This window comes from Agelaius phoeniceus, chromosome W (genome assembly GCF_051311805.1).
Source record: "Agelaius phoeniceus isolate bAgePho1 chromosome W, bAgePho1.hap1, whole genome shotgun sequence".
Taxonomy (NCBI): domain Eukaryota; kingdom Metazoa; phylum Chordata; class Aves; order Passeriformes; family Icteridae; genus Agelaius; species Agelaius phoeniceus.
This window is the reverse complement of record NC_135301.1, coordinates 19,687,382-19,711,301: the sequence shown is the minus strand read 5'-3', so window position 1 is coordinate 19,711,301 and position 23,920 is coordinate 19,687,382. Positions and strand designations below refer to the sequence as shown.

General features: G+C 46.2%; 1 protein-coding gene across 1 annotated transcript; it reads right to left on the bottom strand.

Annotated features, from left to right (window-relative positions):
• Positions 1-10,100: 10,100 nt before the first annotated feature.
• On the bottom strand, positions 10,101-17,120 carry LOC129132419 (ATP synthase F(1) complex subunit alpha, mitochondrial-like). Its single transcript, XM_054651490.2, has 12 exons — positions 16,999-17,120; positions 15,828-15,906; positions 14,590-14,759; positions 13,654-13,827; positions 13,408-13,574; positions 13,115-13,263; positions 12,321-12,472; positions 11,966-12,190; positions 11,751-11,858; positions 11,065-11,209; positions 10,688-10,838; positions 10,101-10,310 (listed from the first exon to the last, which is right to left on the bottom strand). The coding sequence occupies exons 1-12, from the start codon at positions 17,056-17,058 to the stop codon at positions 10,229-10,231; spliced, it is 1,662 nt and encodes a 553-aa protein (XP_054507465.1). The 5' UTR covers positions 17,059-17,120; the 3' UTR covers positions 10,101-10,228.
• Between the last annotated feature and the right edge of the window lie 6,800 nt (positions 17,121-23,920).

The window sequence follows — 23,920 nt, the reverse complement described above, 5'->3', positions numbered from 1 at the left end:
CTGGTATCATGGCTGTGTGCCCAGAGTGCCAAAGACACCCCTTCCCCTCCATTGCAGGAGGTGTTAACCCTAGAGGACTCAAAAGCCTTCAAATTTGGCAAACAGATGTTACTCATTTTCCTGAGTTTGGCAGACTTAAGTACATTTATTCCTCTATTGACACCTTTTCAGGTGCTTTGTTTGCATCCTGTCATACAGGGGAATCAGCAAAAGACATTTGCCATCACTTTACGAGTGCCTTTGCAGTCCTGGGAATCCTCTCACAAATCAAAACTGATAATGGCCCAGCATATATTTCCCAGAGGGTTGCAAATTTCCTTGCCCTCTTGGGGGTGACACACAAAATGGAGATTCCTCATTCTTCAATGGGCCAAGCCATAATTGAAAGGGCCCATGCTTCACTGAAGTGTCTTTTGTTACAAAAGAAAGGGGGAATGACGAATGCTACCCTGGCAAAGCAATTACAGAAGGCATTGTATGTTTTTAACTTTTTTAATTGTTCCCTCATGGATCCTAACCTTCCAATTGTAAGACATTTTGGCAATAACTCTCAGTTAGAAGTCAAACAGAAAGCCCCAGTCCTTATTAAGGACCCAGAAACAGGTAAAATCATGGGACCTTATCCCCTTGTCACATGGGGAAGAGGTTTTGCTTGTGTCTCCACAGAAAATGGCCCGAGGTGGATCCCAGCCAAGAACATGAGACTTTTCAGAGAATTCTTGCATACCTCTCCTGAGGATCCTGATCACCCTGGCACTTCCCCCCTGGTTTTGCCCACTTCACCCCCAGCTTTGCCTTCTCAGACAGCTGAGTCCAGATCCACTGAGAGACCGCAACCACCCTAACCAGCTTCTACCTGACCCAAGGGGACTCATTGACTTCTCACCACTTCGCAAGCTGCAGGGTCAACTCGTTCCAGAGATAGTAGAAGCTCTAACATAAGAACAAGTCTCTCTCTGAGAAAAACGGCAGAGACTGAGTGAAAGGAGGCTTGGACTTACATGTGAAAATAACCCTATTCCTTGTTTTATTTGCAGAGACTCTTCCCACCAAGCATGGACTTTGTCATAAGTGCCAGAAGAAGCGGCATTGCAAATCAGAATACCAGCATGGTGATTGCCCACAGTGTGATCCTTTGCGCTATTCTTTTGGTGATTGTGTAATTTTAAAATTGGTTTGTGAGAAGGAGCATGGCTGGCTTCCACATCAGTATTTTTGGGAGCCGGATCTGCCTTCTCACACTGGTCCTTCTGGTAGGACTCCTTCTCGATGAAGGAGAGGTGGTCACAATGCCACCCCTTCCAGAAGGTAATGTGTGGCTTACACTCTCTTAAGCTTTAAATGAATCTACGTTGTGCCTATCTATGACTTCCCCAGGTGATCCTTTCTAGACTTGCCTAGGAGCCATGCCTTTAGGAAAAAGTGAATGGGATGCTGCCATAGTTGAGACGATCATGGCTGAGACAGAGACAATACAAAACAACACATTCCATTTTCAGAAGGCTTCAAACCTGGTTTTATTATAGCATGCATGCTTTTTATACATTCTTAAAAAACTGCTAAATTTACACTTTACTCATTGGTCAGAAGAGACAAACAAAGTGCTTATTGTAATAGAGAGCTGCAGGTTTCTCTTATTTATCCTTCTCTCTTTCTTGGTTTCTATGTCAACAACCTTGGTATGAAATTCTTTCAGGGGTAAACATGGATCCTCTTATCAGACTTCTCTCTGGCTCACAGAAGTCGCTGTAAAACCTCTTCCACAGGATGCCTTATACAACGAGACAACGCACAGGGATTGTACCACCCCAGGTCAAATTGAGCCAGTGTGGTGGTGCAATGATAAGTATCACAAAAAGACTAATAGGCCAGCTAGATGGTATTTTGCTAATGACAGAGGGTTAGGGGTAAATAAAGTTTCTGACTTTTTTACTCTTTCCCTACCACCTCAAGAATTGGACATTTTTGGATAAACACAGTCTTTTGCGTGTTTCTTTCTAATCCATGCTAGTGGACCCTTTGCTGATAAAAGATTCAGCCTTGATGTTTCAGGCATGGGAATTTATGCCAATGCTTCTGCCTGATGTAATCATACCCTGCCTCAGCCAATTTTACCTGGAGTGGCTTCTATTGGATTAATAGACAATATATTTTTGATATGTGGAAATAGAGCCTGGAAAGGAATACCAGGAAGGGCTATGGGAGGCCCTTGCACTTTTGTGCGACTGACCATGTTTCACTCCTTCCGGGAAAACTTACCATTTTTACACAGATTGGTGCGAGGAAAGCGTAGCACACACACATATAGCCCAGGTTGCGATAACATAAAATCCTGGAACACTGGAGCCTGAGTGTTTGCCTCAATTATTCCATCTATAGGCATGGCACATGCATTAAAAACCTTAGATAACTTTGGCTGCTGGCTTGCAAAGCAACCTAATGCTACTAGCTCTGCTTTAACAGGCTTATTAACAGATGTTGATAGTGTGAGACATGCTACACTGCAGAATAGAGCTGCAATCGATTTTTTTGCTTTAGGTGCGTGGACACGGTTGCAAGGATTTTGAAGGCTTATGTGGCATGAACCTTTCTGACAACTTTTGGTCTATTCATGCTTACAGGCTCTTTGAGATAGTGTAACCAAATTAAAAGTAATAGATTATAGCAATTGGCTTGGGCACATACTTGGGCGATGGGGGCTTACTGGCTGGTTTAAACACTTAGCTAAAAAAGGAATTTATATTTTAGCCATATTATTGCTTATGATGATCTGTTTGCCATGTGTCTTGCAATGTGTTCAGAGACTGATCAATCCACAAAGAAAATTTTAAGGGTGGAAAATAAAGGGGGAAATGTTGGAATACAGCTAGAAAGTCGAGCTGGGAGCACTGTCCAGCTCATGACAGAAGTGGATATGTTAGCATTAGTAGGCCGCAAGCCTTGGCAACAGAAAGCAAAACTTTGAAGAAGGAGTGAAGAAGTTAGCGGTGTGCTTGGTACAATGTACTTAGTAAGCAGAAATTATGTAAGATTTCACATACCTGCGCTAGTCTGTATGAGGCTTTGAATTAAGCAGTGTTACCTAGTTACATAAATGTTATAGTTGTGCTATTTTTAGTTACAGCTGAAAAGGTATATCAGCTCAGCTTTGCATATCAATAAATGGCTTCATGTGTGCAAACCATGGAGTCCACATCTCTTTCGTCAATTGCCGTCAGTGCACTGCTGCAGATGGGTGAGATCAGGGGGAACACAATGTACCAGCATTGGCATGCCATGGGAGAAACTGACTAGTGATAGCTGAACTCAATTAACCAACACAGTTTCTCAAAGGAAATGCAGAGCAGAGGATGAGCAACACAGCCAGCAGCTGCACGGCCATGCCCATACAACCTGCAGTGCTTTCCCCAGCTGGCTTGGCATGGGGTTGCCAGATTATTTTAGAAAGGTTTCATGGAATTGCAGAATTGTTTAGGTTGGAAAAGACCTCTAAGATCATTAAGTCCAACCATTAACCCAGCACAGCCAAGCCCACCACTAAACCATGTCAAGTGCCACATCTACACATCTTTTAAATCCCTCCAGGGATGGTGACTCCACCACTTCCCTGGGCAGCCTGTTCCAATGCCTGACCACCTATTCAGTGAAGAAATTTATCTAATATCCACTCTAAACCTTCCCTGGTGCACCTGGAGGCCATTTCCTCTTGTCCTGTCACTTGTTACTTAGGAGAAGGGACCAACTCCCACCTTGCTACAACCTCCTTTCAGGTGGTTGAAGAGCACAAAAAGGTGCCCCTGAGCCTCCTTTGCTCCAGGCTAAACACCCCCAGCTCCCTCAGCTACTTCTCATAAGACACAACCCTCCTTCACAATACAGATCCTGCTCTTACTCATAGCTTATTATGGGCTGCTGACCAAGAGAAGAGGCCAGGTAAACAACCTCTAAACAGTGCTAAAAGATGAAAGCAGCTGAGATAGGATACTGTGCTGGAAAGCCTGAGTCACACTTGCTGTCCATTTTAACATGTGGATAGCTAAAACAGTACAGTAATCTAAAAAATAAAGCATTTTCCACTTACTGAAACAAATCTGCTTAATTGTAACCTGAGGCTAATTTAAACCAGACTAACCCTGTCCACACTCCCAAGAAGGCACAAGCCATCAATACAAATCCACACCATCATGGCCTAAAGGGCTTACAACAGCTGACTTCCCATGGCCTGCCTACTCTACCACGCCAGCTCTCCCCAGAAAGATGTCTGACACTCCTGGGCTAAAAATAAGTTCTTTTGTTTCCTGTACTGAAGAGCTCACACTCCAAACTCTCAGGCCATTAACAGATTGTCCTGGTTCAGGGCAAATTTTGGAGAGAACCCCCAAAGGGGCTCCTCTAGGAAAGCAGATTCAATCGGCCCCTCCCCCCAACCAGTCTGGGAGAAAAATACCTTCTTGGAGAAAAGTGGAAAAAAACTGTTTATTAAACAATAAAACCTAAATAACATTAAACAGTAAAACCCCTTTCTTCTCCAAAAGAGACAACAAACTCAGAAAGTCCCCTCCCCAGGTTGCAGCTTGGCTCACTCAGTTTCTTATCTGTCACTCCGGTGCTGGAAATGCCATGGCCCAGGCCTGGCCCGGTGGGCCACAGATGCGAGCTGCTGGTTCTCTTCTGGGTGTTCGTTCCAGAGCAGGTTTAAACAGGTCCAAAGAAAAGGGGAAAAAAAACCCACAGTCCAGGGAACTTCTTTACCTCAGCTAGATAAAACTAACTAAAAGCAAAGGAGAGCTCTGTCCCGTTGTCTGTTCATCCGCAGACAACACAGTCCAGGAGCAGGAATGTGGAGGAGTGAGTGCAGTGTCTGAAACCAAACTGCATGCTTCTTTTCTCCCCCCTTCACTCTGTGGAGCAAGTCTTAAAGGTGCAAAACTTATTATTCAGCATAAACAGAACAAGATGATTGGGGATAAAAGCATCATATAGTCAACCTAGGACACAGATGTAGCAGGTTGACCTTGGCTGCCTGCCAGGTGCCCACTAAGCTGTTATATCACTCCCTTTTCTTAATGGGACAGGGGAGAGAATAAGATGGAGAACAACCAGTGAGTGAGATAAGGCAGTTTTATTACAGTGAAAGGAAAGAAATAAGCAAGAGTCTGCACACACATAAGCTAAAGGAAAGAAAAGTCAATCTCTACTTCCCATCAGCAGTGATGTTCAGACACTTCCTGGGAAGCAGGGCTTCAGCACGTGTAATAATTCCTCTAGAAGGAAAATTCTGAAGGATCATGAATGCCCCTCTTTCCTTTTCTCTCCCTTTAGCTTTATACATCTGAGCTGACATCATATGGTATTGATGCCTTAGGATTTTAGCTTTTCTATTTTTCATATATTTGTAATTCTGCAATTCTTTAGTGTATAACTCTAAACTCCCTATACAGTTAGCTACCGTTTTCCCATTTTGGTCAGACAAAACACTTTCTCGCTAGGCCTGAGAATCAAGGACACCTTACTGTCTCAGGCCCCAAGAAACATAAACAAAAGTGAGTTGAAGGGAGAGCAAACTTAGGGTAAATTACTTCATTACTGGAAGCGGTAATTGGAAGATTAACCCCCTATATGTAAATGGACCAAACTTATAAAAGTATGAAAATCTGCAACCCGTCATCCATTTTTTTGGGTGTAGCCCCTGGGGGAGGCTTCATCTGCCCGAAATGTACCTGAAGGCCCTCCAATAAAACCACTTTTTAGTCCCTTAATTTTGTCTGGCTTCTGTTTTTAGGTAGTTACAAAAGGCATCAGTATGGAATATCCTTTTGGCTAATTTGGGTCAGCTGGCATGATTGTGTCCCCTCCCAAGATCTTGCCCACTCCCATCCCTGTGATGGGGGAAGGAATGTCAGAGGGACAGCACTACTCAGCAGTAACCAAAACACTGGCCTGTTATCAACACCCTTTCAGCTACTAATGCAAAGCATAGCACTATGAGGGCTGTGAACTTTACCTCAGTCAGACCCAGTACAACAGAGCAGATTGTTAGCCTGGAACTGACTGAGAATGCTTCTAGCAGCTTATAACACAGCAGGTTCAAACTGGGAGGCAAGATGCTCCTATGAAGGAAGTTAACTGGGAACAGAGTGAACAGCCTCAAGAGCAGTCTTGATCACAGATAACTGCAGTACAAAAGCTCACCAAGGATTAAGGACCAAGCTCCAGTGTACCAGGTGAAGTTGAATACATCATACAAAGTAGAGCAATGTGACCGTGGTCACAAGGGTTTTCAGGATGAAGAAGAGATGAGAATGTTGACTCCATGATCAGAAGGCTTGATGTCGCAGACATCTTTCATGAAAAATCCTTTCTTAGGATTTTTCCTTGTGAGAAGCTGCAGTTTCAGCAACCAAAAGTAAACAATGGTTATCTGCTGCTGTGGAATGCAACAGGTAGACCCGTGATTGGTCTCCTGTGGATGTTGGGATTTCCTGACCACTCATGGCAGAGCTGGCTCTTGCTCTGAGACACAGATCTTTGTTATTCATTCTTTTCTATTCTTAGCTTAGTTAGCTTCTGAAGAAACCTTTTCCTTTCTATTTCTTTTAGTATAGTCTTAATGTAACATATATCATAAAATAATAAATCAAGCCTTCTGATCATGGAGTCAACATTCTCATCTCTTCTTCATCCTGAAAACCCTTGTGACCACAGTCACAGCTTGATTTATTATTTTATTCCTCTTTGCCATATCTGAAAGTTTCTTTTGGTCCTGAAACAGGCTTGCTACAGAAAAGTCCATCAATAGTTATCAAATGTCCATTGACAGTCTTCAAAGAATTTCGAGAAAATTTCTGAAATGTCTTGCCACAGCCCTTTATTGAACAACTTGGGCTGAAGCCAATCCCTGGCTCCTCAATGCCTCTGAGCTGCTGCCAGCTCTTTCACCCTTTTTTATTCAATTTTTTTTTTTTAATTTTTTTTTTTTTTTTTTTTTTTTTTTTGTCTTGTCGGAAAGAGCAGCAGCAGCAGAGGATCCAGAGAGAGGCCCTTGGGGGACCTGGCCCATGTGGAAGGATCAGGAACCCCAGACCTGGCCCACAGAAAGGTGGCCCAGGACCAGAAGGGGGAAGCAAAGCCCCCAAACCCAACAGGAGGCCGGGAGGTGGCCCTGGCCCAAGCAACCAAGGCAGACAGCCCAGGCCCAGCCCCCGAGGCAGGCTCTGCATTGGCACAGACCCGCACCCTGCTGCCAGTACAATGGCAGAAGGGGTGACCAAACGCTTCCTTTCCCCAAAATCACCAAGGCATGCCGGCAATGGGAAGACAGAAGCTGTCCCGAGAAATTTCGTCTCGGGTCTGGGGATGTCCTTTCCCCACAGCAGACAAGCGATGCTCGCTTCCTGCTGTGCCCTCTGCCTCTGCAATGCAAATGCAACAGGTGTTCCTCCCATCTGCCTCACGGCACCACCGCCACCCCCTCTGGGCTGGGGACTAGAGGCAGAACTTTCGGGACCCACCTCCCCCTCGCCGCTGGGGCGCGCGAGGGGCGGCAGAGAGATTTGCATCCCCCAGGGGGAAACCCCGGACCAAACACCCCCCAACCCGCCAAAAATGTTGATCTTGAAAACAGGCAGCCGCGCTGCGCCCACAGCCAGCTGTCGGGCCATGCCTCCTCCTCGGAAGGACAGGCTGACGCCCTCTTCCCCTGTCCCAGCTCCCCCCGTAGGGGCAGCCCCGGGACAACCCGAAAGACTCAGGGAGGAAGTCACGCTGGGTGCAGGAGGCGCCGCTGCAGCTGCCGCCAGCTCCAGGGCAGCCTCTGATGCAGACACGGAGGACGGAGTCCCCGCAGGCGGCAGAACTGCCGGGGCGGGCAGCGGGGCCGCCTAGGGAGGCGGCGGGGGCGGCAGCTTCTTCTGCACTGGCCTCTGACATGGGCCGCGGAAGCGCAGTCGCAGAAGGCGGCGGAGTCCGCACAGGAGGCAGCGGGACGGCCGGGGGGAGCGGTGGATCGCTGTTGCCCAGCAACATCGGCGCAGCCGCGGGAAGCAGTGTTTCTGAGGTCTCAGATGCAGACGGGGAAGCCAGCGGAACCGCGGCCGGAGCGCCCACAGGCTCCCCCGCAGGGCCGGCCGCGGGACGGGCCGCGCAGGGAAGCGCCCGCACGCGCGGGGCGGGTTGGGGCGGTGCTTGCGGCGCTGGCCAGGGCAGTGCTCGCGGCGCAGGGCGGGGCGGCGCCGCCCACTCCCCTCCCCCCTGAGAGCAACCGGAGGGGGGAACAAACGGCTCCGTCTGAGCATGCTCCGAAGACGCAGTAAAAAAAACTTCAGCTGCGGGCGAGACTTCGCCCCCCCGCTGTGGTTCAGGGGGGCTGGAAAGTAGCAGAGCGTCCCCCTCCAAAGGGTCTTCCCCCGGAACTGGGGGGAACGGGGCTTTCCCCTTGCAGTTAGCAATCCAGGGAAAAACAGCTGCTCTCCCGTTTCAAGACTAGAAAGAGCAACAAAAAGGTTGGATAAATCGAGGGGCATCCGAACCCATGGTCCAAAAAGAATTGGAAAATGGAGTCCATACACTCCCAGACAAACATATCGAGGGCATATAGCACATTCGTAAAGAACCCAAAGAGCTTTGCCCATCGAAAAAACTCATAGAAATCTGTCTCCAACAGGAGAATTCCATCCTCTTCACCCCATTTTTGCCAGAGGGCAATAAGTTTCTCCTCTGAAGGGGAGAATGGAACCTCATCCTCTATGGGAGAAGTCCTCCAGATGAGCAGCCACAAACTGCGAATGGCCTCATCTTTAGGAGGGCAAAAACCAACAGTACCTTGTGACAGTGTCCAGGACTCTCTGGCTATCTGCACGCTGCTGCTGAGCTTTCTGAACATCTTCCTGGAGGCTTTTCAGAAGGTTCTCTTTGTGGTCAGCCTTGCTGAGAACTCTGTCCAAATTCGGATCCAGTTCTTCAGCTCCTGGCTAGAATCCACTTCTGTGGTCACTTGTGAAGCAACCATCAATGCCACACATTCGGGGCTTACCCAGTGCAGCAATGCTCCTCTGGTGGTCTCACCAAGTGATGATTGTCCTCCTCAGTCGAGGGGTCACCAATTGTGACCCTGGTCACAAGGGTTTTCAGGATGAAGAAGAGATGAGAATGTTGACTCCATGATCAGAAGGCTTGATTTATTATTTTATGATATATGTTACATTAAGACTATACTAAAAGAAATAGAAAGGAAAAGGTTTCTTCAGAAGCTAGCTAAGCTAAGAATAGAAAAGAATGAATAACAAAGATCTGTGTCTCAGACAGAGCAAGAGCCAGCTCTGCCATGAGTGGTCAGGAAATCCCAACATCCACAGGAGACCAATCACGGGTCTACCTGTTGCATTCCACAGCAGCAGATAACCATTGTTTACTTTTGGTTGCTGAAACTGCAGCTTCTCACAAGGAAAAATCCTAAGAAAGGATTTTTCATGAAAGATGTCTGCGACAGAGCAACTTTTAACTTTTCTACATCCCAGATAGGTCTAACACTGGAATCTAATACCTCACATGGCATGCAGAAGTTGGGAAATTAAAGAAATGTTCTGGTATTATAACCTCCCTCCCACCCACTTATAATTGCTGACAGTTCACTGACAGAATTAGAATCAACTACAGTTGTCCTGAGACACAAGGACCTCAGTTCCAAGAGAACCCATCTTGCAAAAGCCAGGCCCCAGGATAGGTTTGACAGCAATTCTAAGAAATACTCTGTAACAGTATCAGGTTGTTAGAGATTCCTGTGAGGTCCAACTAGTTACCACCTATGACAAGAAAACATAACTTGTTTCCCAAGCTGAATGCCTTTCTCAGAGATCAGCTGTCTGGCAAAAAGTATGAAAACTGCAAGAGCAATCTTCAGCTGTCACAATGAGAACTGTGGTCATAGCTCCAGAAATTAACCACTACACCTCCTCATTCATGTAAGGGGAGTTTGATCCAGCTGGGGAGTTAAGATGCCCCCAATTTTTCAGAGTTCTTTTAAGCAAGCACATGTCACAGGGAGTCCTCCACAGTTTTAAAGGTGAAAGCAGCTAACCAGAAGGCAATCAGAATATACAAGCCTTTTTACATAGGAACTTTTATTCTCATTGAGATCTGTACATTCAAGTTGCACATACTTTCAAATCTTCTTCGACTGAACTGGAGCACTGGATCACAAGAGCCTGGTCTGTTTGGAACAGTTTTATGTTTATGCCTCAAAAGTAGCCAGGAAACTTGTGACTATTTCCTTCAACTTAGCTTCTGTCTGGTCAGAGATCTTCCCTTCAGTCCTGTTGAAAGAGTTTAGTTAAACTTCTGACACAGAAATAGACAGATGGTCAATCCCTAAGACAAAGAAAAAAGGCTTCACAGCAAACCTTCCAGTTTCTAACAAAATTAGATGAATTAAAACATTTCTGTTTGATGCATGAATTTGTACTACTAACATAAGACCATTTCTCCATTTTAAGCATCAACTGGATTTCCTGAGAACTAAAGTCATGAAGATGTGCTCTGGACAACTGTAAGGCTGATTTAATTTCCAGTTCTGGTACAGGCAGCTTAAGGCCTGATGTTCTGGGATACACTAAATTAACAGTTCAGGGACCATTATCTGCACTCCAGCCATCAAATCAATATCCTTGGGATGAAGCAGGATAAATCATACCTGATTGTGGATAGGAGGGCCTGGTGCTGGCTCAGTACATGAGCTAGGAAAGCACTCTCAAATTTAGTAATTTTGCTGGGCTCCAGCTTGTCCAAGTGACCTCTTACACCAGCATAGATGACTGCAACCTGTTCCTCGATAGCCATGGGAACTGCAGAAAAGAGAGCACTCATGCCACCAGTAACTCTCACATCAGGACACACCAGTACTATGCAATCCTTCCTTTGAAGATCAACTGCATATATACAACATGGTTCAAGCAAGCCTGCATTGACCATGTGCACAGAATGGACATGGTAAATGCTGCCACAAAGACCAATCTTGTTAGCACAAGAGACTAATGTGAAATGCAGACTTTTTAAGTTCAAGACACTCACCATACTGTCCTTGTTTGAGAAGCTCTGTCAGACGTACGCCACGGTTCAGCAGCTGTTGTGTAGCAGCATCCAGATCAGAGCCAAACTGGGCAAAGGCAGCTACTTCACGATACTGAGCCAATTCCAGCTTCATGGTACCTGCCACCTACAACACAAGATACAGATGAGACTGAGTTTGATCACCTTTTAAAAGTATCTAGGAGTTTGCAGGTTATCTTCAGATGACAGTTGTCACAAGACAGCTTTACTTTCTATCCCAGAAAAGTGAATCTCAAGATTCTGACAGATGATTATTTGCATTTCTAAATATTCCACTTTTTAATATAAGCATGCCTCCTTAAAACAGTAACCATTGATATTAAACCCCTAATTCCATATATGGACTAAAAGCACATGGTTAAGAGAGCATTCTCTATTTCTAGTTAGATCAGTACCCAGCTCAGGCTCAGCATACAGAAACATAATCCTACATCTTTATGCAGATACTATTTTCCTTTCTCCCCCACCTCATTTAGAAGTAATGAAAACATCAAAGAGATCCCCAAAGTTTGTTCTTTTATAGTTTCATAACACTAAGGAATCCAAAGCTTTATCCCCTCTCTAGTCACAGCTCTTTGGAGTGAAATGGGTTGGAAGGCCTACACACTACTCATCTCTAGCAAGAGAAGCAGTAGTTTCATGCTTACCTGCTTCATAGCCCTGGTCTGAGCAGCAGAGCCTACACGGGACACAGACAGACCAACATTGATGGCTGGACGGATACCTTTGTAGAACAACTCAGTTTCCAAGAAGATCTGCAAGAGAGAGAATTGTTTTATTATCTTGGTCAGAAGCCTGGAAGCCTCCTCAGAGACCTGGCAGTAAATAACAAAGATGTGCACTGGGAGGTGAAAAGTCCTACCTGTCCATCAGTGATGGAGATGACATTGGTTGGAATGTAAGCAGACACATCACCAGCCTGAGTTTCAATGACAGGCAAGGCGGTCAGAGAGCCACCTCCAAAGGAGTCATTCATTTTGGCTGCTCTTTCCAGCAGTCGAGAGTGCAGGTAGAACACATCACCTGGGTAGGCTTCACGGCCAGGTGGACGACGCAGCAGCAGAGACATCTGACGATAGGCAACAGCCTGCATGGTATAAAGAAAGCTTTCAGACCTCAGAAGCTCATTTAACATTTTGGATTTCTAAACTTGAGGTGATGTTACAGCTATAAACACCAATGTTAGACTATGAGGCCTATAAACAATGTTTCCTGACCTGCTTGGACAAGTCATCATAGATGATTAATGCATGTTTTCCATTGTCTCTGAAGTATTCACCCATGGAGCAGCCTGAATAGGGAGCCAGATACTGAAGGGGTGCTGCATCAGATGCTGTGGCAGACACCACAATAGTGTACTTCATGGCATCTGTAAAGAATTGGAGAAACACACCACTGAGTATATTACCTCACCATGCCTGTAATCAGCAAATGCAACAAACATGTGAAATAATAAGTTGCTAAAGCAAGCCCAGGCAGCACCACTACATTGTTACAGGAAAGCCCACTGTACTAAATTAACATGTTTGTTGCTCTATTACATATGCAGCCTTGGTCAACTGTTCCTGAAAAGATGCTACCATTTAATCCCTTATGTTTGGGCAGTCAAGTCTCTCCACTTAAATTTTTAACTGCCATTCACATGTACATACATATGAAACACATCAAGTCCATATAAATACTTGTAGGCCATAGCTTGTCACCAGGCCTGCCAAGAGGAACCTCTCAACTCTGCTAGGAAAAAAAAAAAAATAGGCTGACTTTTCCAGAAAAAACTCAGCAGTTTTGGGACCTCAAAATAGTCTTCTAATGTGATGTAGCAAAAATAAGGGGTTGTTTTCCCCCCAGATATCGAGAAAGATTTCTTGTCCACAAAAGTAGTTCATTCATTTAATCAAAAAAGTAATTCTGTCTATACTTGCAGCTAGGAGAAGTCACAGCAGTATTCAGCATTATAATGAGAACAGGATGTTACTAGTTACCAGGCTCAACCACCTTCAAAAATCTGTACCTGCATCAGTGAGCCTCTTCACCAGCTGAGCAACAGTAGATCTCTTCTGGCCAATTGCAACATAGATACAGTACAGCTTCTTCTTCTCATCTGTCCCATCATTAAAACGTTTCTGGTTGATTATTGTGTCAATTGCAATTGAAGTTTTCCTGGGTAACACAGAGGCTGGTAAGTTAAGCTGCCTGCAGTTCTCCCAACCTCTACACAGTTTTGTATTTAGTTCTGTACATTGGTGCACACTGCACTCAAGTCTCTCTTTAAGGAAACTTTTTTGGCTTGGGCTTTTAACTTACCCGGTCTGCCTGTCACCAATTATCAGTTCACGCTGGCCACGACCAATTGGCACCAAGCTGTCTACAGCCTTAATCCCAGTCTGCATAGGTTCACGCACAGAGATTCTGGGAATTATCCCAGGGGCCTTTAACCCAACTCTCCTACGCATCTTAGATGCAACAGAACCCTTAAAAAGAAGAAAGAAACTGTTGCAGTCTGTATCACATAGATACAAGCAGAGGTAATAAACACCTAGTTACACTTACCTTCCCATCAATTGGATTACCCAGGGCATCTACAACACGGCCCAGCAGCTCTTCCCCAACTGGAACATCCACAATGGCACCAGTCCTCTTCACAACATCCCCCTCCTTGATCAGTCTGTCATTACCAAACACAACAACACCAACGTTGTCGGGCTCCAAATTCAAGGACATACCCTAGGACAAAGGTCACATAATCCTGAGAAAACCCATACCAATATCTACAAAAACACAGTTTAATATCAATGTGATCATTCTACAGTGTAGAGTATGCCACATAATCTACCTCAATCTTATTTGTAACAATAGTCGATGTGCTGCTTTTATGAACAATGCATCTATTTCCATATTGGTTAGAGAACCTGCCTGCCTAAGCCTTCAACTTACCACATAATTATACTGCAGCAGTCTAGCATTGTCATTTATCTCTAAAAAGAACAGAAAGGATAAGCAGGATTCAAATACAACATTTATCTCTTGCCTAGGAATTGTGAGGGAAAAACGCTAGCTTATTTCTCTGGCCAAGGCGAGTTAGGTTATAAAAATTATAAGAGCTGTTGCAGTACTCTCAGAATAGTCAGACAGCTTTTTTATTCTAATATAAGACAAGGTTGTTATTCAACAGTAAACAAAAAAGCCAGCATGAAACCAAAGAAAACAAAATCCAATAGAAGATTAGTTCTTCTACTTCCTAGATGAAGACACACAAAATTTAAGTGTTAGCCAAGAACCAGACACTGAAAGCAAAGTGTTATGAATTCAAAGAATATTTGCTTTTTGTAGCATTACATTAATTAGTTACTACTTATTAAAGTTGAAATGAAGTTTGCAAGAGGTTCATATGGGTACCTCCAAGAACAGTCTCATTCTCCTTTTAAAGTCTTTATTTTAAAAACAATATATTTCTAGGCTAAACAAACTGCTTTAGTGAAAGCTTACCTTCAATCCAGAAGAGAATTCAACCATTTCTTCTGCTTGGACATTTCTTAGGCCATACACGCGGGCAATACCATCACCAATTGAGAGCACACGGCCAGTCTCCTCAAGTTCAGCAGAGGTGTCAGCTCCCAAAATACGTTCCTCAAGAATAGAGGATACCTCAGCAGTACCTGAAAAGAGACATTTCACACCTGACTAAGCACATTAAGGCAAGATATGAATTCAGTAAGCTTGTCTTGAATTCACAGGCCAAGGTGCTCTCTCTGGTATGCCATGAAGTCTAGCAAGCAACATGCTAGATGCATAAGATAAATAACAGCTTCTGTATTCCCAGCTAAGAAAAGCAGCTTCAACACATCATTACATGACAGCTCCAATTAAAACATTGATGACTGTTTAGTTACCAGTTTCCTTCATGTCTTACACTATTAACAATCTCTCGCTCTAAAAAGAAATTAAATAATTAGTCATAGGCTAAGAACAGACATTCTCACTCCACTTGCAGAGAGGCTACTTAAACTGGAGGCATCAAACACCCTGTGATTTGCAATCCAAGATCCAAATATATTTAAAGGAACTTGATACATTTAAGAAGCAAATTGTTCAATATAAGCTGTAAAAATGTATTCTCTATATTCCTCAAACTTGTTTGGCAGTGTACCTCCAACAACTCTTTATTTCCCCAGCCAGGAAACAGTAAATAAAATTGTGAAATTTTTATTTCCTAATACATTTAATAACCCCAAGCCACTTTGAAAATTGTATATGAACCACTATCAAAAACACAGCTATGCAAGGCCACTGTTTTCTCTAAACACCAAAATGCTAGCAGCAAAAAGTTATGCTAAAGGATAAAACACTGACAGGTCTGGGAGTCATCTGTTCCTTCATACTTTTACAAACAAGACAGAAAACTAGAACTTGAGGCTTTTTATTTTCCCAAATAATTCTGCAAGAGTTCTGAATATCAGAATAAAATAATTCTGAATGGAATCCTCACAAAGCAGGTAAACTGTGTAAACTGACGTGACCACTCCTTGGTTTGGGCATAATCTAAAGAGTTATTAAAGTGAAGTCTGCTGCATGTGACTATGCAAAAGTTCAGTTAAATACTGTCAATACATAAATGTCCTCAAGCATTCTGTCAACTGATACACGCACCATATTCAAATTTCCTTTTGTCTGCCAGACCAAGTTCTTAAACCACACTGTTATATGAAGACCTTCCTCAGACTCACCAGTTTTCTGAAAGCATGTTTTGGAGGCATGGAGGTTTCTTGTAGCAACAAACGCTGCACCCAGGGTGTTTCTGGAAATCTAAAACAGGCAATTGCTTCAGTAATAGTAAAATTTCCTCATTCATTAAAAAAAAAAAGGTTGAAAGACATTTTTGATCATGACATTTTTGATCATGAGCTTATAAATTTAACATCTCTCAGTTTTGAGTTTAGCTCCACAGCGCTCCAATCACAAGTTTTAATTATGGAACCAAATCCAGCACTACTAAGCAAGGACAGCTGGTAAAAGAGATTGCTCTAAGTTATTCGCCGCATTTTTCTGCATTGCACTGCTGTCACCACCACAGTACCACAGCAGATCCCAAAGCAACACCTCTTCTCGCTTGCCAACTTTGTGCTGAACACCAAATGCTTGGGGCAGAAAGAAATCACCACAACCCTCACGGTTCTCCACAAGAGAGAAATAACACTGTGTTTTCTAAGGGTTGGCCTTCCTAAAAAAAAAAAAAAATAATCGGCAAAATTGCTGGTATGGCTAGAACATAGACGAGAGCAAAAATAATGACCAAAAAACCAAAATAAATCTGTGATAACAAATGCAATAAAATGTTAGAATCTTATGTCCTAAGTAAAGCTCCCAGTGCAGCTCCAGGCACCGTTAATGCTATTTCTCTGAACGCCTGGGCAGGCGTCTCCTCCGTTCACCTTCTCAAGGGACACCAGCGGGAACAGGTCGGGACAGATCTTCACACCCTCACTCTTCCCCACCAACACGGGGATGGGGGGGGGAAACCCACTACCTGGGAAAGTTTTGCAGTGCAAATCCCTCACTTTGATTGGGATCGGGCAGCTTTCAGACATTAATCTGAACCCCAACAGCATCAAGCGACATCACCGGGGAAGGACAGGCCGTCCCCTAGACACCTCCCCCCCCCCCCATCCCCCATCCCCCGCCTCCACCTCCACCTCCACCTCCAAAGTAAGGGCACCCTCGCTCTCTCAGCAGGTCTGGCCCCGCTGACACCCAGCGCTAAGGTGAGCCCCCCCATCCCAAACTCCCGAGAGCGGGAGGCCGCAGCCTCTCAAAGTCACCGCTGCCTCCAAGATGGCGGCGGCGGCCGCCTCCCACCCACCACCTTCGCTCACTGCAGGAAGGGGAGAATGCGCTCACCAGGCCGGCCTGCCGAGGCAGGGAGCGGGCAAGGGAGGCAGCCACGCTGGTGGAGAACATGACGATAGCAGCGACAACGCCTCCAGGCAAGACCGAAGCAGACAGAAGACAAGACACAAGCCACCACTACCAGCCCAAAATGGCGGCAGCTCGCTCCGCCTCTTATTACGACGATCCCCGCCCAGGAGGCGGAGCGGGGCGAGGCCGGGAATTGCTTCCCCCGCCGGTCTTCTCAAGTGTCCCGGCGTCTTTTGCCTTTCGCGCCTCTGAGCAATGGGGGAACAGATGCATACTTTTATATATATATATATGCGCCCTTGAAATGTCCCTCGGCGGGCGGAAAAGGCGGAGAGTGGTGGTGGGCCGGGCCGGGGGTAGTTGGGGCAGTGACCTCTCCACCCCTTTATGCGAGCTGTGAGTGCTTGCACTCCTGACCGCCCGTCTCAATGTAGCAGCTGCTGCGCAGTAGAAGAAAAATGTGGTAGAGAAGTGCTGGCATCTCGCCTAGGCTCTGTGTGAAAAACGCCAATCACTTGTTTTTAAATTTTTAAAAGTTTAATAGTAATAAAATGGTTATAAAAATAGTAATATAATTAGAGTAATAAAAATTTGGACAATTAGGATTAGGACAACATGAGACAATAAAACCAAAGAGTTACGGACAGTCCGGGTACCTTTTTCTGGGCAAAACAAGCCCGAAAAAGGACACACATTAACAGAGGATTAACTCTTAAAAGCAATAGCCCATTGCATATTCATACATCTCAGACATGATGCATAACTTCCATTCAAACAAAGGATTCTGTCTGGTAAGTGTCAACTTCTTCCTCTGAATCCTGATGCCGTCTCCAGGACTGAGTGAGGCGGCAAGAAGTTTCTTCTGATAATGGAGCAAAAAATGCTTTTTCTCTGAAACATTTAGGTGTCCCGTGGCTGCTATCTGGTGCGAGTACCTCATTCCTGTCTTTAAAAAAAATCCCACATACATAGTTTATATTTTAACTACAAAAGTTAGATTTTAACTACAAAACTACATTTACCATGCTATTAAAATGTTAATACAGCTCTACTAATCAATACAACATAATACATATAGTAAATATCTGCATAGAGCCATATTATATGCAATTTTCACAATCCTCCCTCTTTTATAATTAATTTGGCTTGAGCAGTATTCATGGTTTTCTAGCCTTCATTAGTCACTCATTTTCTTCACAAATCAATCTCACTTCTCTGAAGGGGTCTTCTATATTATTTTGTTTCTTTAACACCATAATCCTTTGCACCGTGTTTGTCGTAGCCAACTTTTGATCCATGGTCACTAATTGCATACCTTGGACTACACTGGTGATGAGCCGAATGAAACAGGGGATCAAACAAGCAAGAAATATTAGACCAGCTGTAGTGCATAAAAGGAAGAAGACTAACTTTTTCCATCATTCTATTCCCAACATGTTATCCCACCAGTTAGTATTTAGCACTGATTCCCACTTTTGAACCGGTACATGGGTGATTTTTCTGATATCATTGACTATATCCAGGACAACATCCCCATTGTCATCTATTTTTAAACAACAATCTGATGTATTGAATTTTCTACAAACACCCCCTTCTTCATCTAATAGATAGTCTAAAGCCAACCTATTCTGATACACGGTCACTCTTATTTGGGTTTGTTGCCTTGTTATTAATTCCATTGCCCGACCAGTTCTGTTTGTTATTATCTCTACAGCGGCTTGCAGTCTTATAATATGATTTAGCATTTAAATTGGGGTCCGATTTCCCCAACTCCCATCTTGTGCCCAGGTGACTGGCCCATATGTTTCCAATATGCATTATGGGGACCATTCCTCATCTCCCCATTTTTGGAATCCTCCAATCAAATCTCTTTTGTTTCTCTTTAGATCCTCATAAACTGCTATCCCTAATTGATCCCCATCAGGTCCTGGCAAAAGAAAAAATCCTGGCTGTATGATTCCCAGAGTGCAGCTCCCTTTCCACTGAGAGGGGAGTTTTGGGTATGCTCTTTTTCCACATATCCAAAATAAGCCATCTGGAGCTTTCCAATAGTCAAACTTTTGCTGATCTATATTCTCCCAAAATTTGGAAATTTCTGGGATGCCAAAGTAAGGATTTTTGCCTGTATCATTATATTGGAAAAGTCTGATTTTATTATCATACTTACAATTTCCTTTTTTTACTTTTTCCTGGGTCCAGTACATGGTTATTCTGGGACTCACCATACAGAAGTTCTGTTACTAACCTTGCATCTTTTACAGGGAGTTTTTCCTACTTCATGAATGAACTTTTTCCCAGTGCGCCAGAGACATTCTTCCCCTATGACTATTGAACTCAAAATCCACCCCTCTGGTCAATTTTCTCCACTTATACTTGTTTGGTTCCACTTAAGGAGCTCAATTGGGCCTAAGCTTCTGCCTTTCCGTGGCCATTCTTCTGCCATCAAAGCCCCTCCACAGACCCAACAATTGGTTATGTTAAGTTCTCAACTTATTCTTTCCCCCCATTCCAAAAACTGGTTTTTACCCATCCTTGAGATACCTATTTCTTTTTCTAATTGCTGTTCAAGTTTCGTTTACAAATTGTCAGTTGAGATTGTCACAGGTTTAGGTGGTTGTACTGGCTTAGTCTTTGTGTTTATCAATTGCTAAATCTTGTGCTTTGTTCCCAATAACGTAGGTGAAACAAATCAATCTCTCCCCTTTTGGGCATTGACTTCCCATCCTGTTGCCACTTGTTCCTAAGTTCTCTGCAATCCAGTACTTTTTCCCATTGTGCATGCAATTACCTAATTTGGACGGGTTATAACAGTGACTGTTGACATGAGCGTGAGAAATAAAAAAGGAACCTCAATGTCTTCCCATATACAGCTTTTGGTAACACCTGTGGCATGGCCTTGTCGATATCCCAAAAAGGAAAAGACAAAAATTGAGTGACTGTGGAGAGCTAGGGATCTGCGTGCGGAAGATCTCGGGCTGTACGGGTAGATAAGAAGCTCCCCCTCACCCTGCAGTCTGACCTTTGCTCCGTACCCGGCCACACCCGGCCGGACATGAGCAGAGGGAAATGACACAGACTGCCCAAACCATAAATACCCCTGAGACCCCTCAATAAACGCCATTTTGCTGTCCACCACATTGGTGTATATAGCATTGGACCGAGTGACCCTGGGCCTTGGGTCACCGTGCCGGACCTCCCGAACCAGGTCGCCACGCCGTAACGGCAACATCTGGTGCCGACACCCGGGAATCGCAGCGCCCGGAGTTCGGGATTTCGCCTGGACAGGGGACCGGCGGCTGCACAGCAGGCCTAGTGCAGCGGGGGGGACGCCCCCGGACCAGCGTGGACCATGGAAGCCATAGCGAAGGTCGTAACTCAGATGCATGCTCAATGGGGGATTGATTGTAAGCTAAAAGATTTATGTCTTGCTATACCGAGACTTATTAAGCTGGGGGCGATAGACAGCCCAGTGGATATTCTCCATCCGGAGATATGGGATACTTGTACAAAGGTTTTAGCTGAGGAGACTATGTCCTCAGGCTCAGGGAAAGCTCTAAAGTCATGGGGCAGAGTCGTGCAGGCTCTGCAGAAAGCTAGAGAAGAGCAGGAGACCTGGAAAGCCGCGCAGGCTCGGTTATTAGCCACGCCGCAGTTGGGGGTGGGCGCGGCAACGCAGACCGCGGAGGGCTTCGATCAGATCGGCACCGCGGAACCGCGAACGCTGGATTCCCCCGAGCAGACCGCTTCACCATCAGAGGGGGGGGGAACGCGCGCGGACGTTTCGGCGGGGGTTAACGGAGGAAGCGCGGGAGGTGGTGAAATTGCCGGACCTCAAAGGGGTGGATAAAAGCCCACCCCCTCTGTATGCATTTGAAAATGGCGCCGAACCGCGTGTTCAGGGCGGAAAGGGAAACACGGCGGGCGGAAATGCAGTCAGCCTGCTTAACAACGCATGCGCGGGCGAGCGGGGGGACGGGGCGGCCCCCGCGGAGGAGCGTAAGGCCAATCAGAGCGCTCAGTTCACTTTAGGTCCTTATAGGGCAAGGACCTCCCCCAGTAGGAGGCGGGGGGACCCCAGGGGGAGGGAACGGCCCGACCCCCGCAAGAAGGGGCGGGGTCGGAGCCCGAGAAAAAGGCAGAGCAGCCCGGAAACGTCCGGGCAGTCGACTTCCGGCTTGGACTCGGACTCGAGCTCCGAGCTCGAGAGGGGATCGGGGAGTTCCGACTCGGATTCGGGTTTTAACAGAAGGAGAGCAGCGGCATACAAGGTCACTAGCCACAGCGCTCCTGCATGGGTGAAGGATATATCGGAGAAAGATCGAACTCCGCTTACAGACTGGCGGAAAATAAAAATAGCGTGTGCTGAATGGACTCCGTCGGCAAAACTGGTGTTCCCGGTTCTGGTGGGGGGAGCCGGCGGGAATCAAAGGACCTATTCCCCGGTAAACCCGAAAGACGTGCAGGCAATTATTAAAGCAATTGCAGATAGGGGAATTAATTCTGCCATGGTTTCCACACTCATTGACAGCGTTTTTGGAGGGGATGACATGTTACCTTTTGATATTAAGCAGACTTGCAGAATGATTTTTGATGGGGCAGGGATGATCGTTTTTAAGCAGGAATGGGAGGATAACTGTATTAAGCAGCTGGCCCTGGTAACAGGGGCAGATCATCCACTGCACGGCTCCAGCATACAGAGGCTAATGGGCACAGATCCTACAATGATCACCCCTCAGGCACAGGCTGAGGGCTTGCGGGCACATGAGGTTATGACAACAACCCGTGCTGCCTGAGAAGCCATCCGTGTTGCTTCCAAAGTAATAGCCAAACCGTCGCCTTGGTCCACAATAAAGCAGAGTGAGAGTGAAAGCTTCACTCAGTTTGTGGATCGTTTACAGGCTGCCTTGGACTCCTCAACATTACCCTCAGAGGCAAAGGGTCCTGTGCTGGCAGAGTGCCTACGCCAGCAATGCAACTCAGCCACCAAGGACATTTTAAGATCACTGCCGCAGGGGTCTAATATAGCTGCCATGATCAGACACGTTGCAAAAGAAGAACACCTAGCTCCCATTCAAGCAGCAGTTCACACTGCAATAACGAGTGTCATGGCATGCTTTAAGTGTGGCCAAGCTGGGCACGTGGCAACAAACTGCCCCCAGTCAGGACGCCCACCAGCAGCTGCTCCACCACGCCAGGGGAGACCTAGGGGACCATGCTGGGCATGTGGAAAGGGCATTTAGCTAAGGAATGCAGATCCAGGCATCAGGGAAACGGGAGGGGAGAGGGAGGGGGCAGCCGGGCCGTATCCAGCCTCCTCCCACCTGGAACATGCAGCGGCCCAGCTACAGCAACCCCCAATGGGGCACACGGCTTTCATGCCCACCACCACCACCCTCTCAGGGAATGACCAACTTTGTCGCCCAGCCAATGGCTCAATCGAACCCATCTGCACCTCAGGAATTCCAAGAACAGCTCCCTGGGGCCGAGGCCCCTGGGTGGCTTTGGCCATGAAAGCATGGGAACGGGACCCATGGGTGGCCTTCGCCGTGAAGGTGGGGAAACACCCACTGATCGTGTGGGCAGTGTGTCGTCTCCACAACAGCTCCGATGACTCGGCCATCTGCCTTCCCTTTTGGGTGGACACAGGGTCAGATGTCACCGTCATCCCAGACATACATTGGCCTCGACCATGGAAGCTAGAAGTAGCCTCCATGGTGGGCGGAGTTGGAGGGCTGTCCCGAGCCCACAAGAGCACCCAACCAGTGGCAATAACCCTCTGCACCGAGAGAGGACCGGGAAGAACTATCACCCTCACTGTATATGTGATGTCGGACTGCCCACCCTTGCTAGGGAGGGATGCCCTAGCCCTGCTGGATGTTAGGGTGACAAATTTATTCTAAGGGCCACTGTCGCGTACCCGCCATTGCCCATCAAGCTGACTTGGAAATCAGCCGACCCAGTGTGGGTCGAACAGTGGCCCTTGTCAACGCCTCGAATGACTGCCCTCATTGAGTTAGTTAGCCGTGAATTACACAAGAATCATATAGAACCCTCCACGAGTCCATGGAACACTCCGATCTTCGTAATACCTAAGCGGTCTGGTGAAGGCTTTCGACTCCTGCACGACTTGCGAGAAGTGAACAAGAGAATCCAGCCTATGGGCCCTGTGCATACTTCGCTGCCCATGAACTCTGTGATACCAAAAGGACAACCCTGTGCAGTGCTCGACATCAAAGACTGCTTCTTTTCTATTCCCCTGCACGAAGACGACAAGGAGCGTTTCGCCTTCTCCATCGTCTTCCCAAACAGCCAGCAGCCCAACCTACGCTTCCAATGGAGGATGCTTCCACAAGGAATGCTCAACTCTCCGACCATCTGCCAGATCACCGTGGACCGAGCGCTAGCACCAGTCCGGCAGAGCAATCCAACTGTAACCATCGTGCAGTACATGGACGACATCCTGATCGCCGCACCATCCACGAGACAAGTGGACCAGCTGGTGTCTACCATCTCCGAGACCTTAAGGACAAATGGCTTTGAGGTAGCGAGTGCAAAAATAAAAAAGGGACCGTGCGTGACCTTCCTAGGAGTGGGAATCACAAGCTCCTACATAACTCCTCCCCAGATGAAAATCCGCCGAGACATCAAGACGCTCCACGACATGCAACAGCTGGTAGGGTCCTTACAGTGGCTCCGCAACATTGTCCTGATTCCTCCCGAGGTCATGGACCCTCTGAATGACCTCTTGAAAGGGAAGAACCCATGGGAGCAAAAAACCCTGACACTGGAAGCGGTAAGCTCGCTCAACTTCATCGAACGTCAGATGTCAGAGAGCATGCTCACCAGATGGGACTCAAGTGCTCCAGTCGATCTGTATGTCCACTTCACAAAAAAGGGGGGAGTG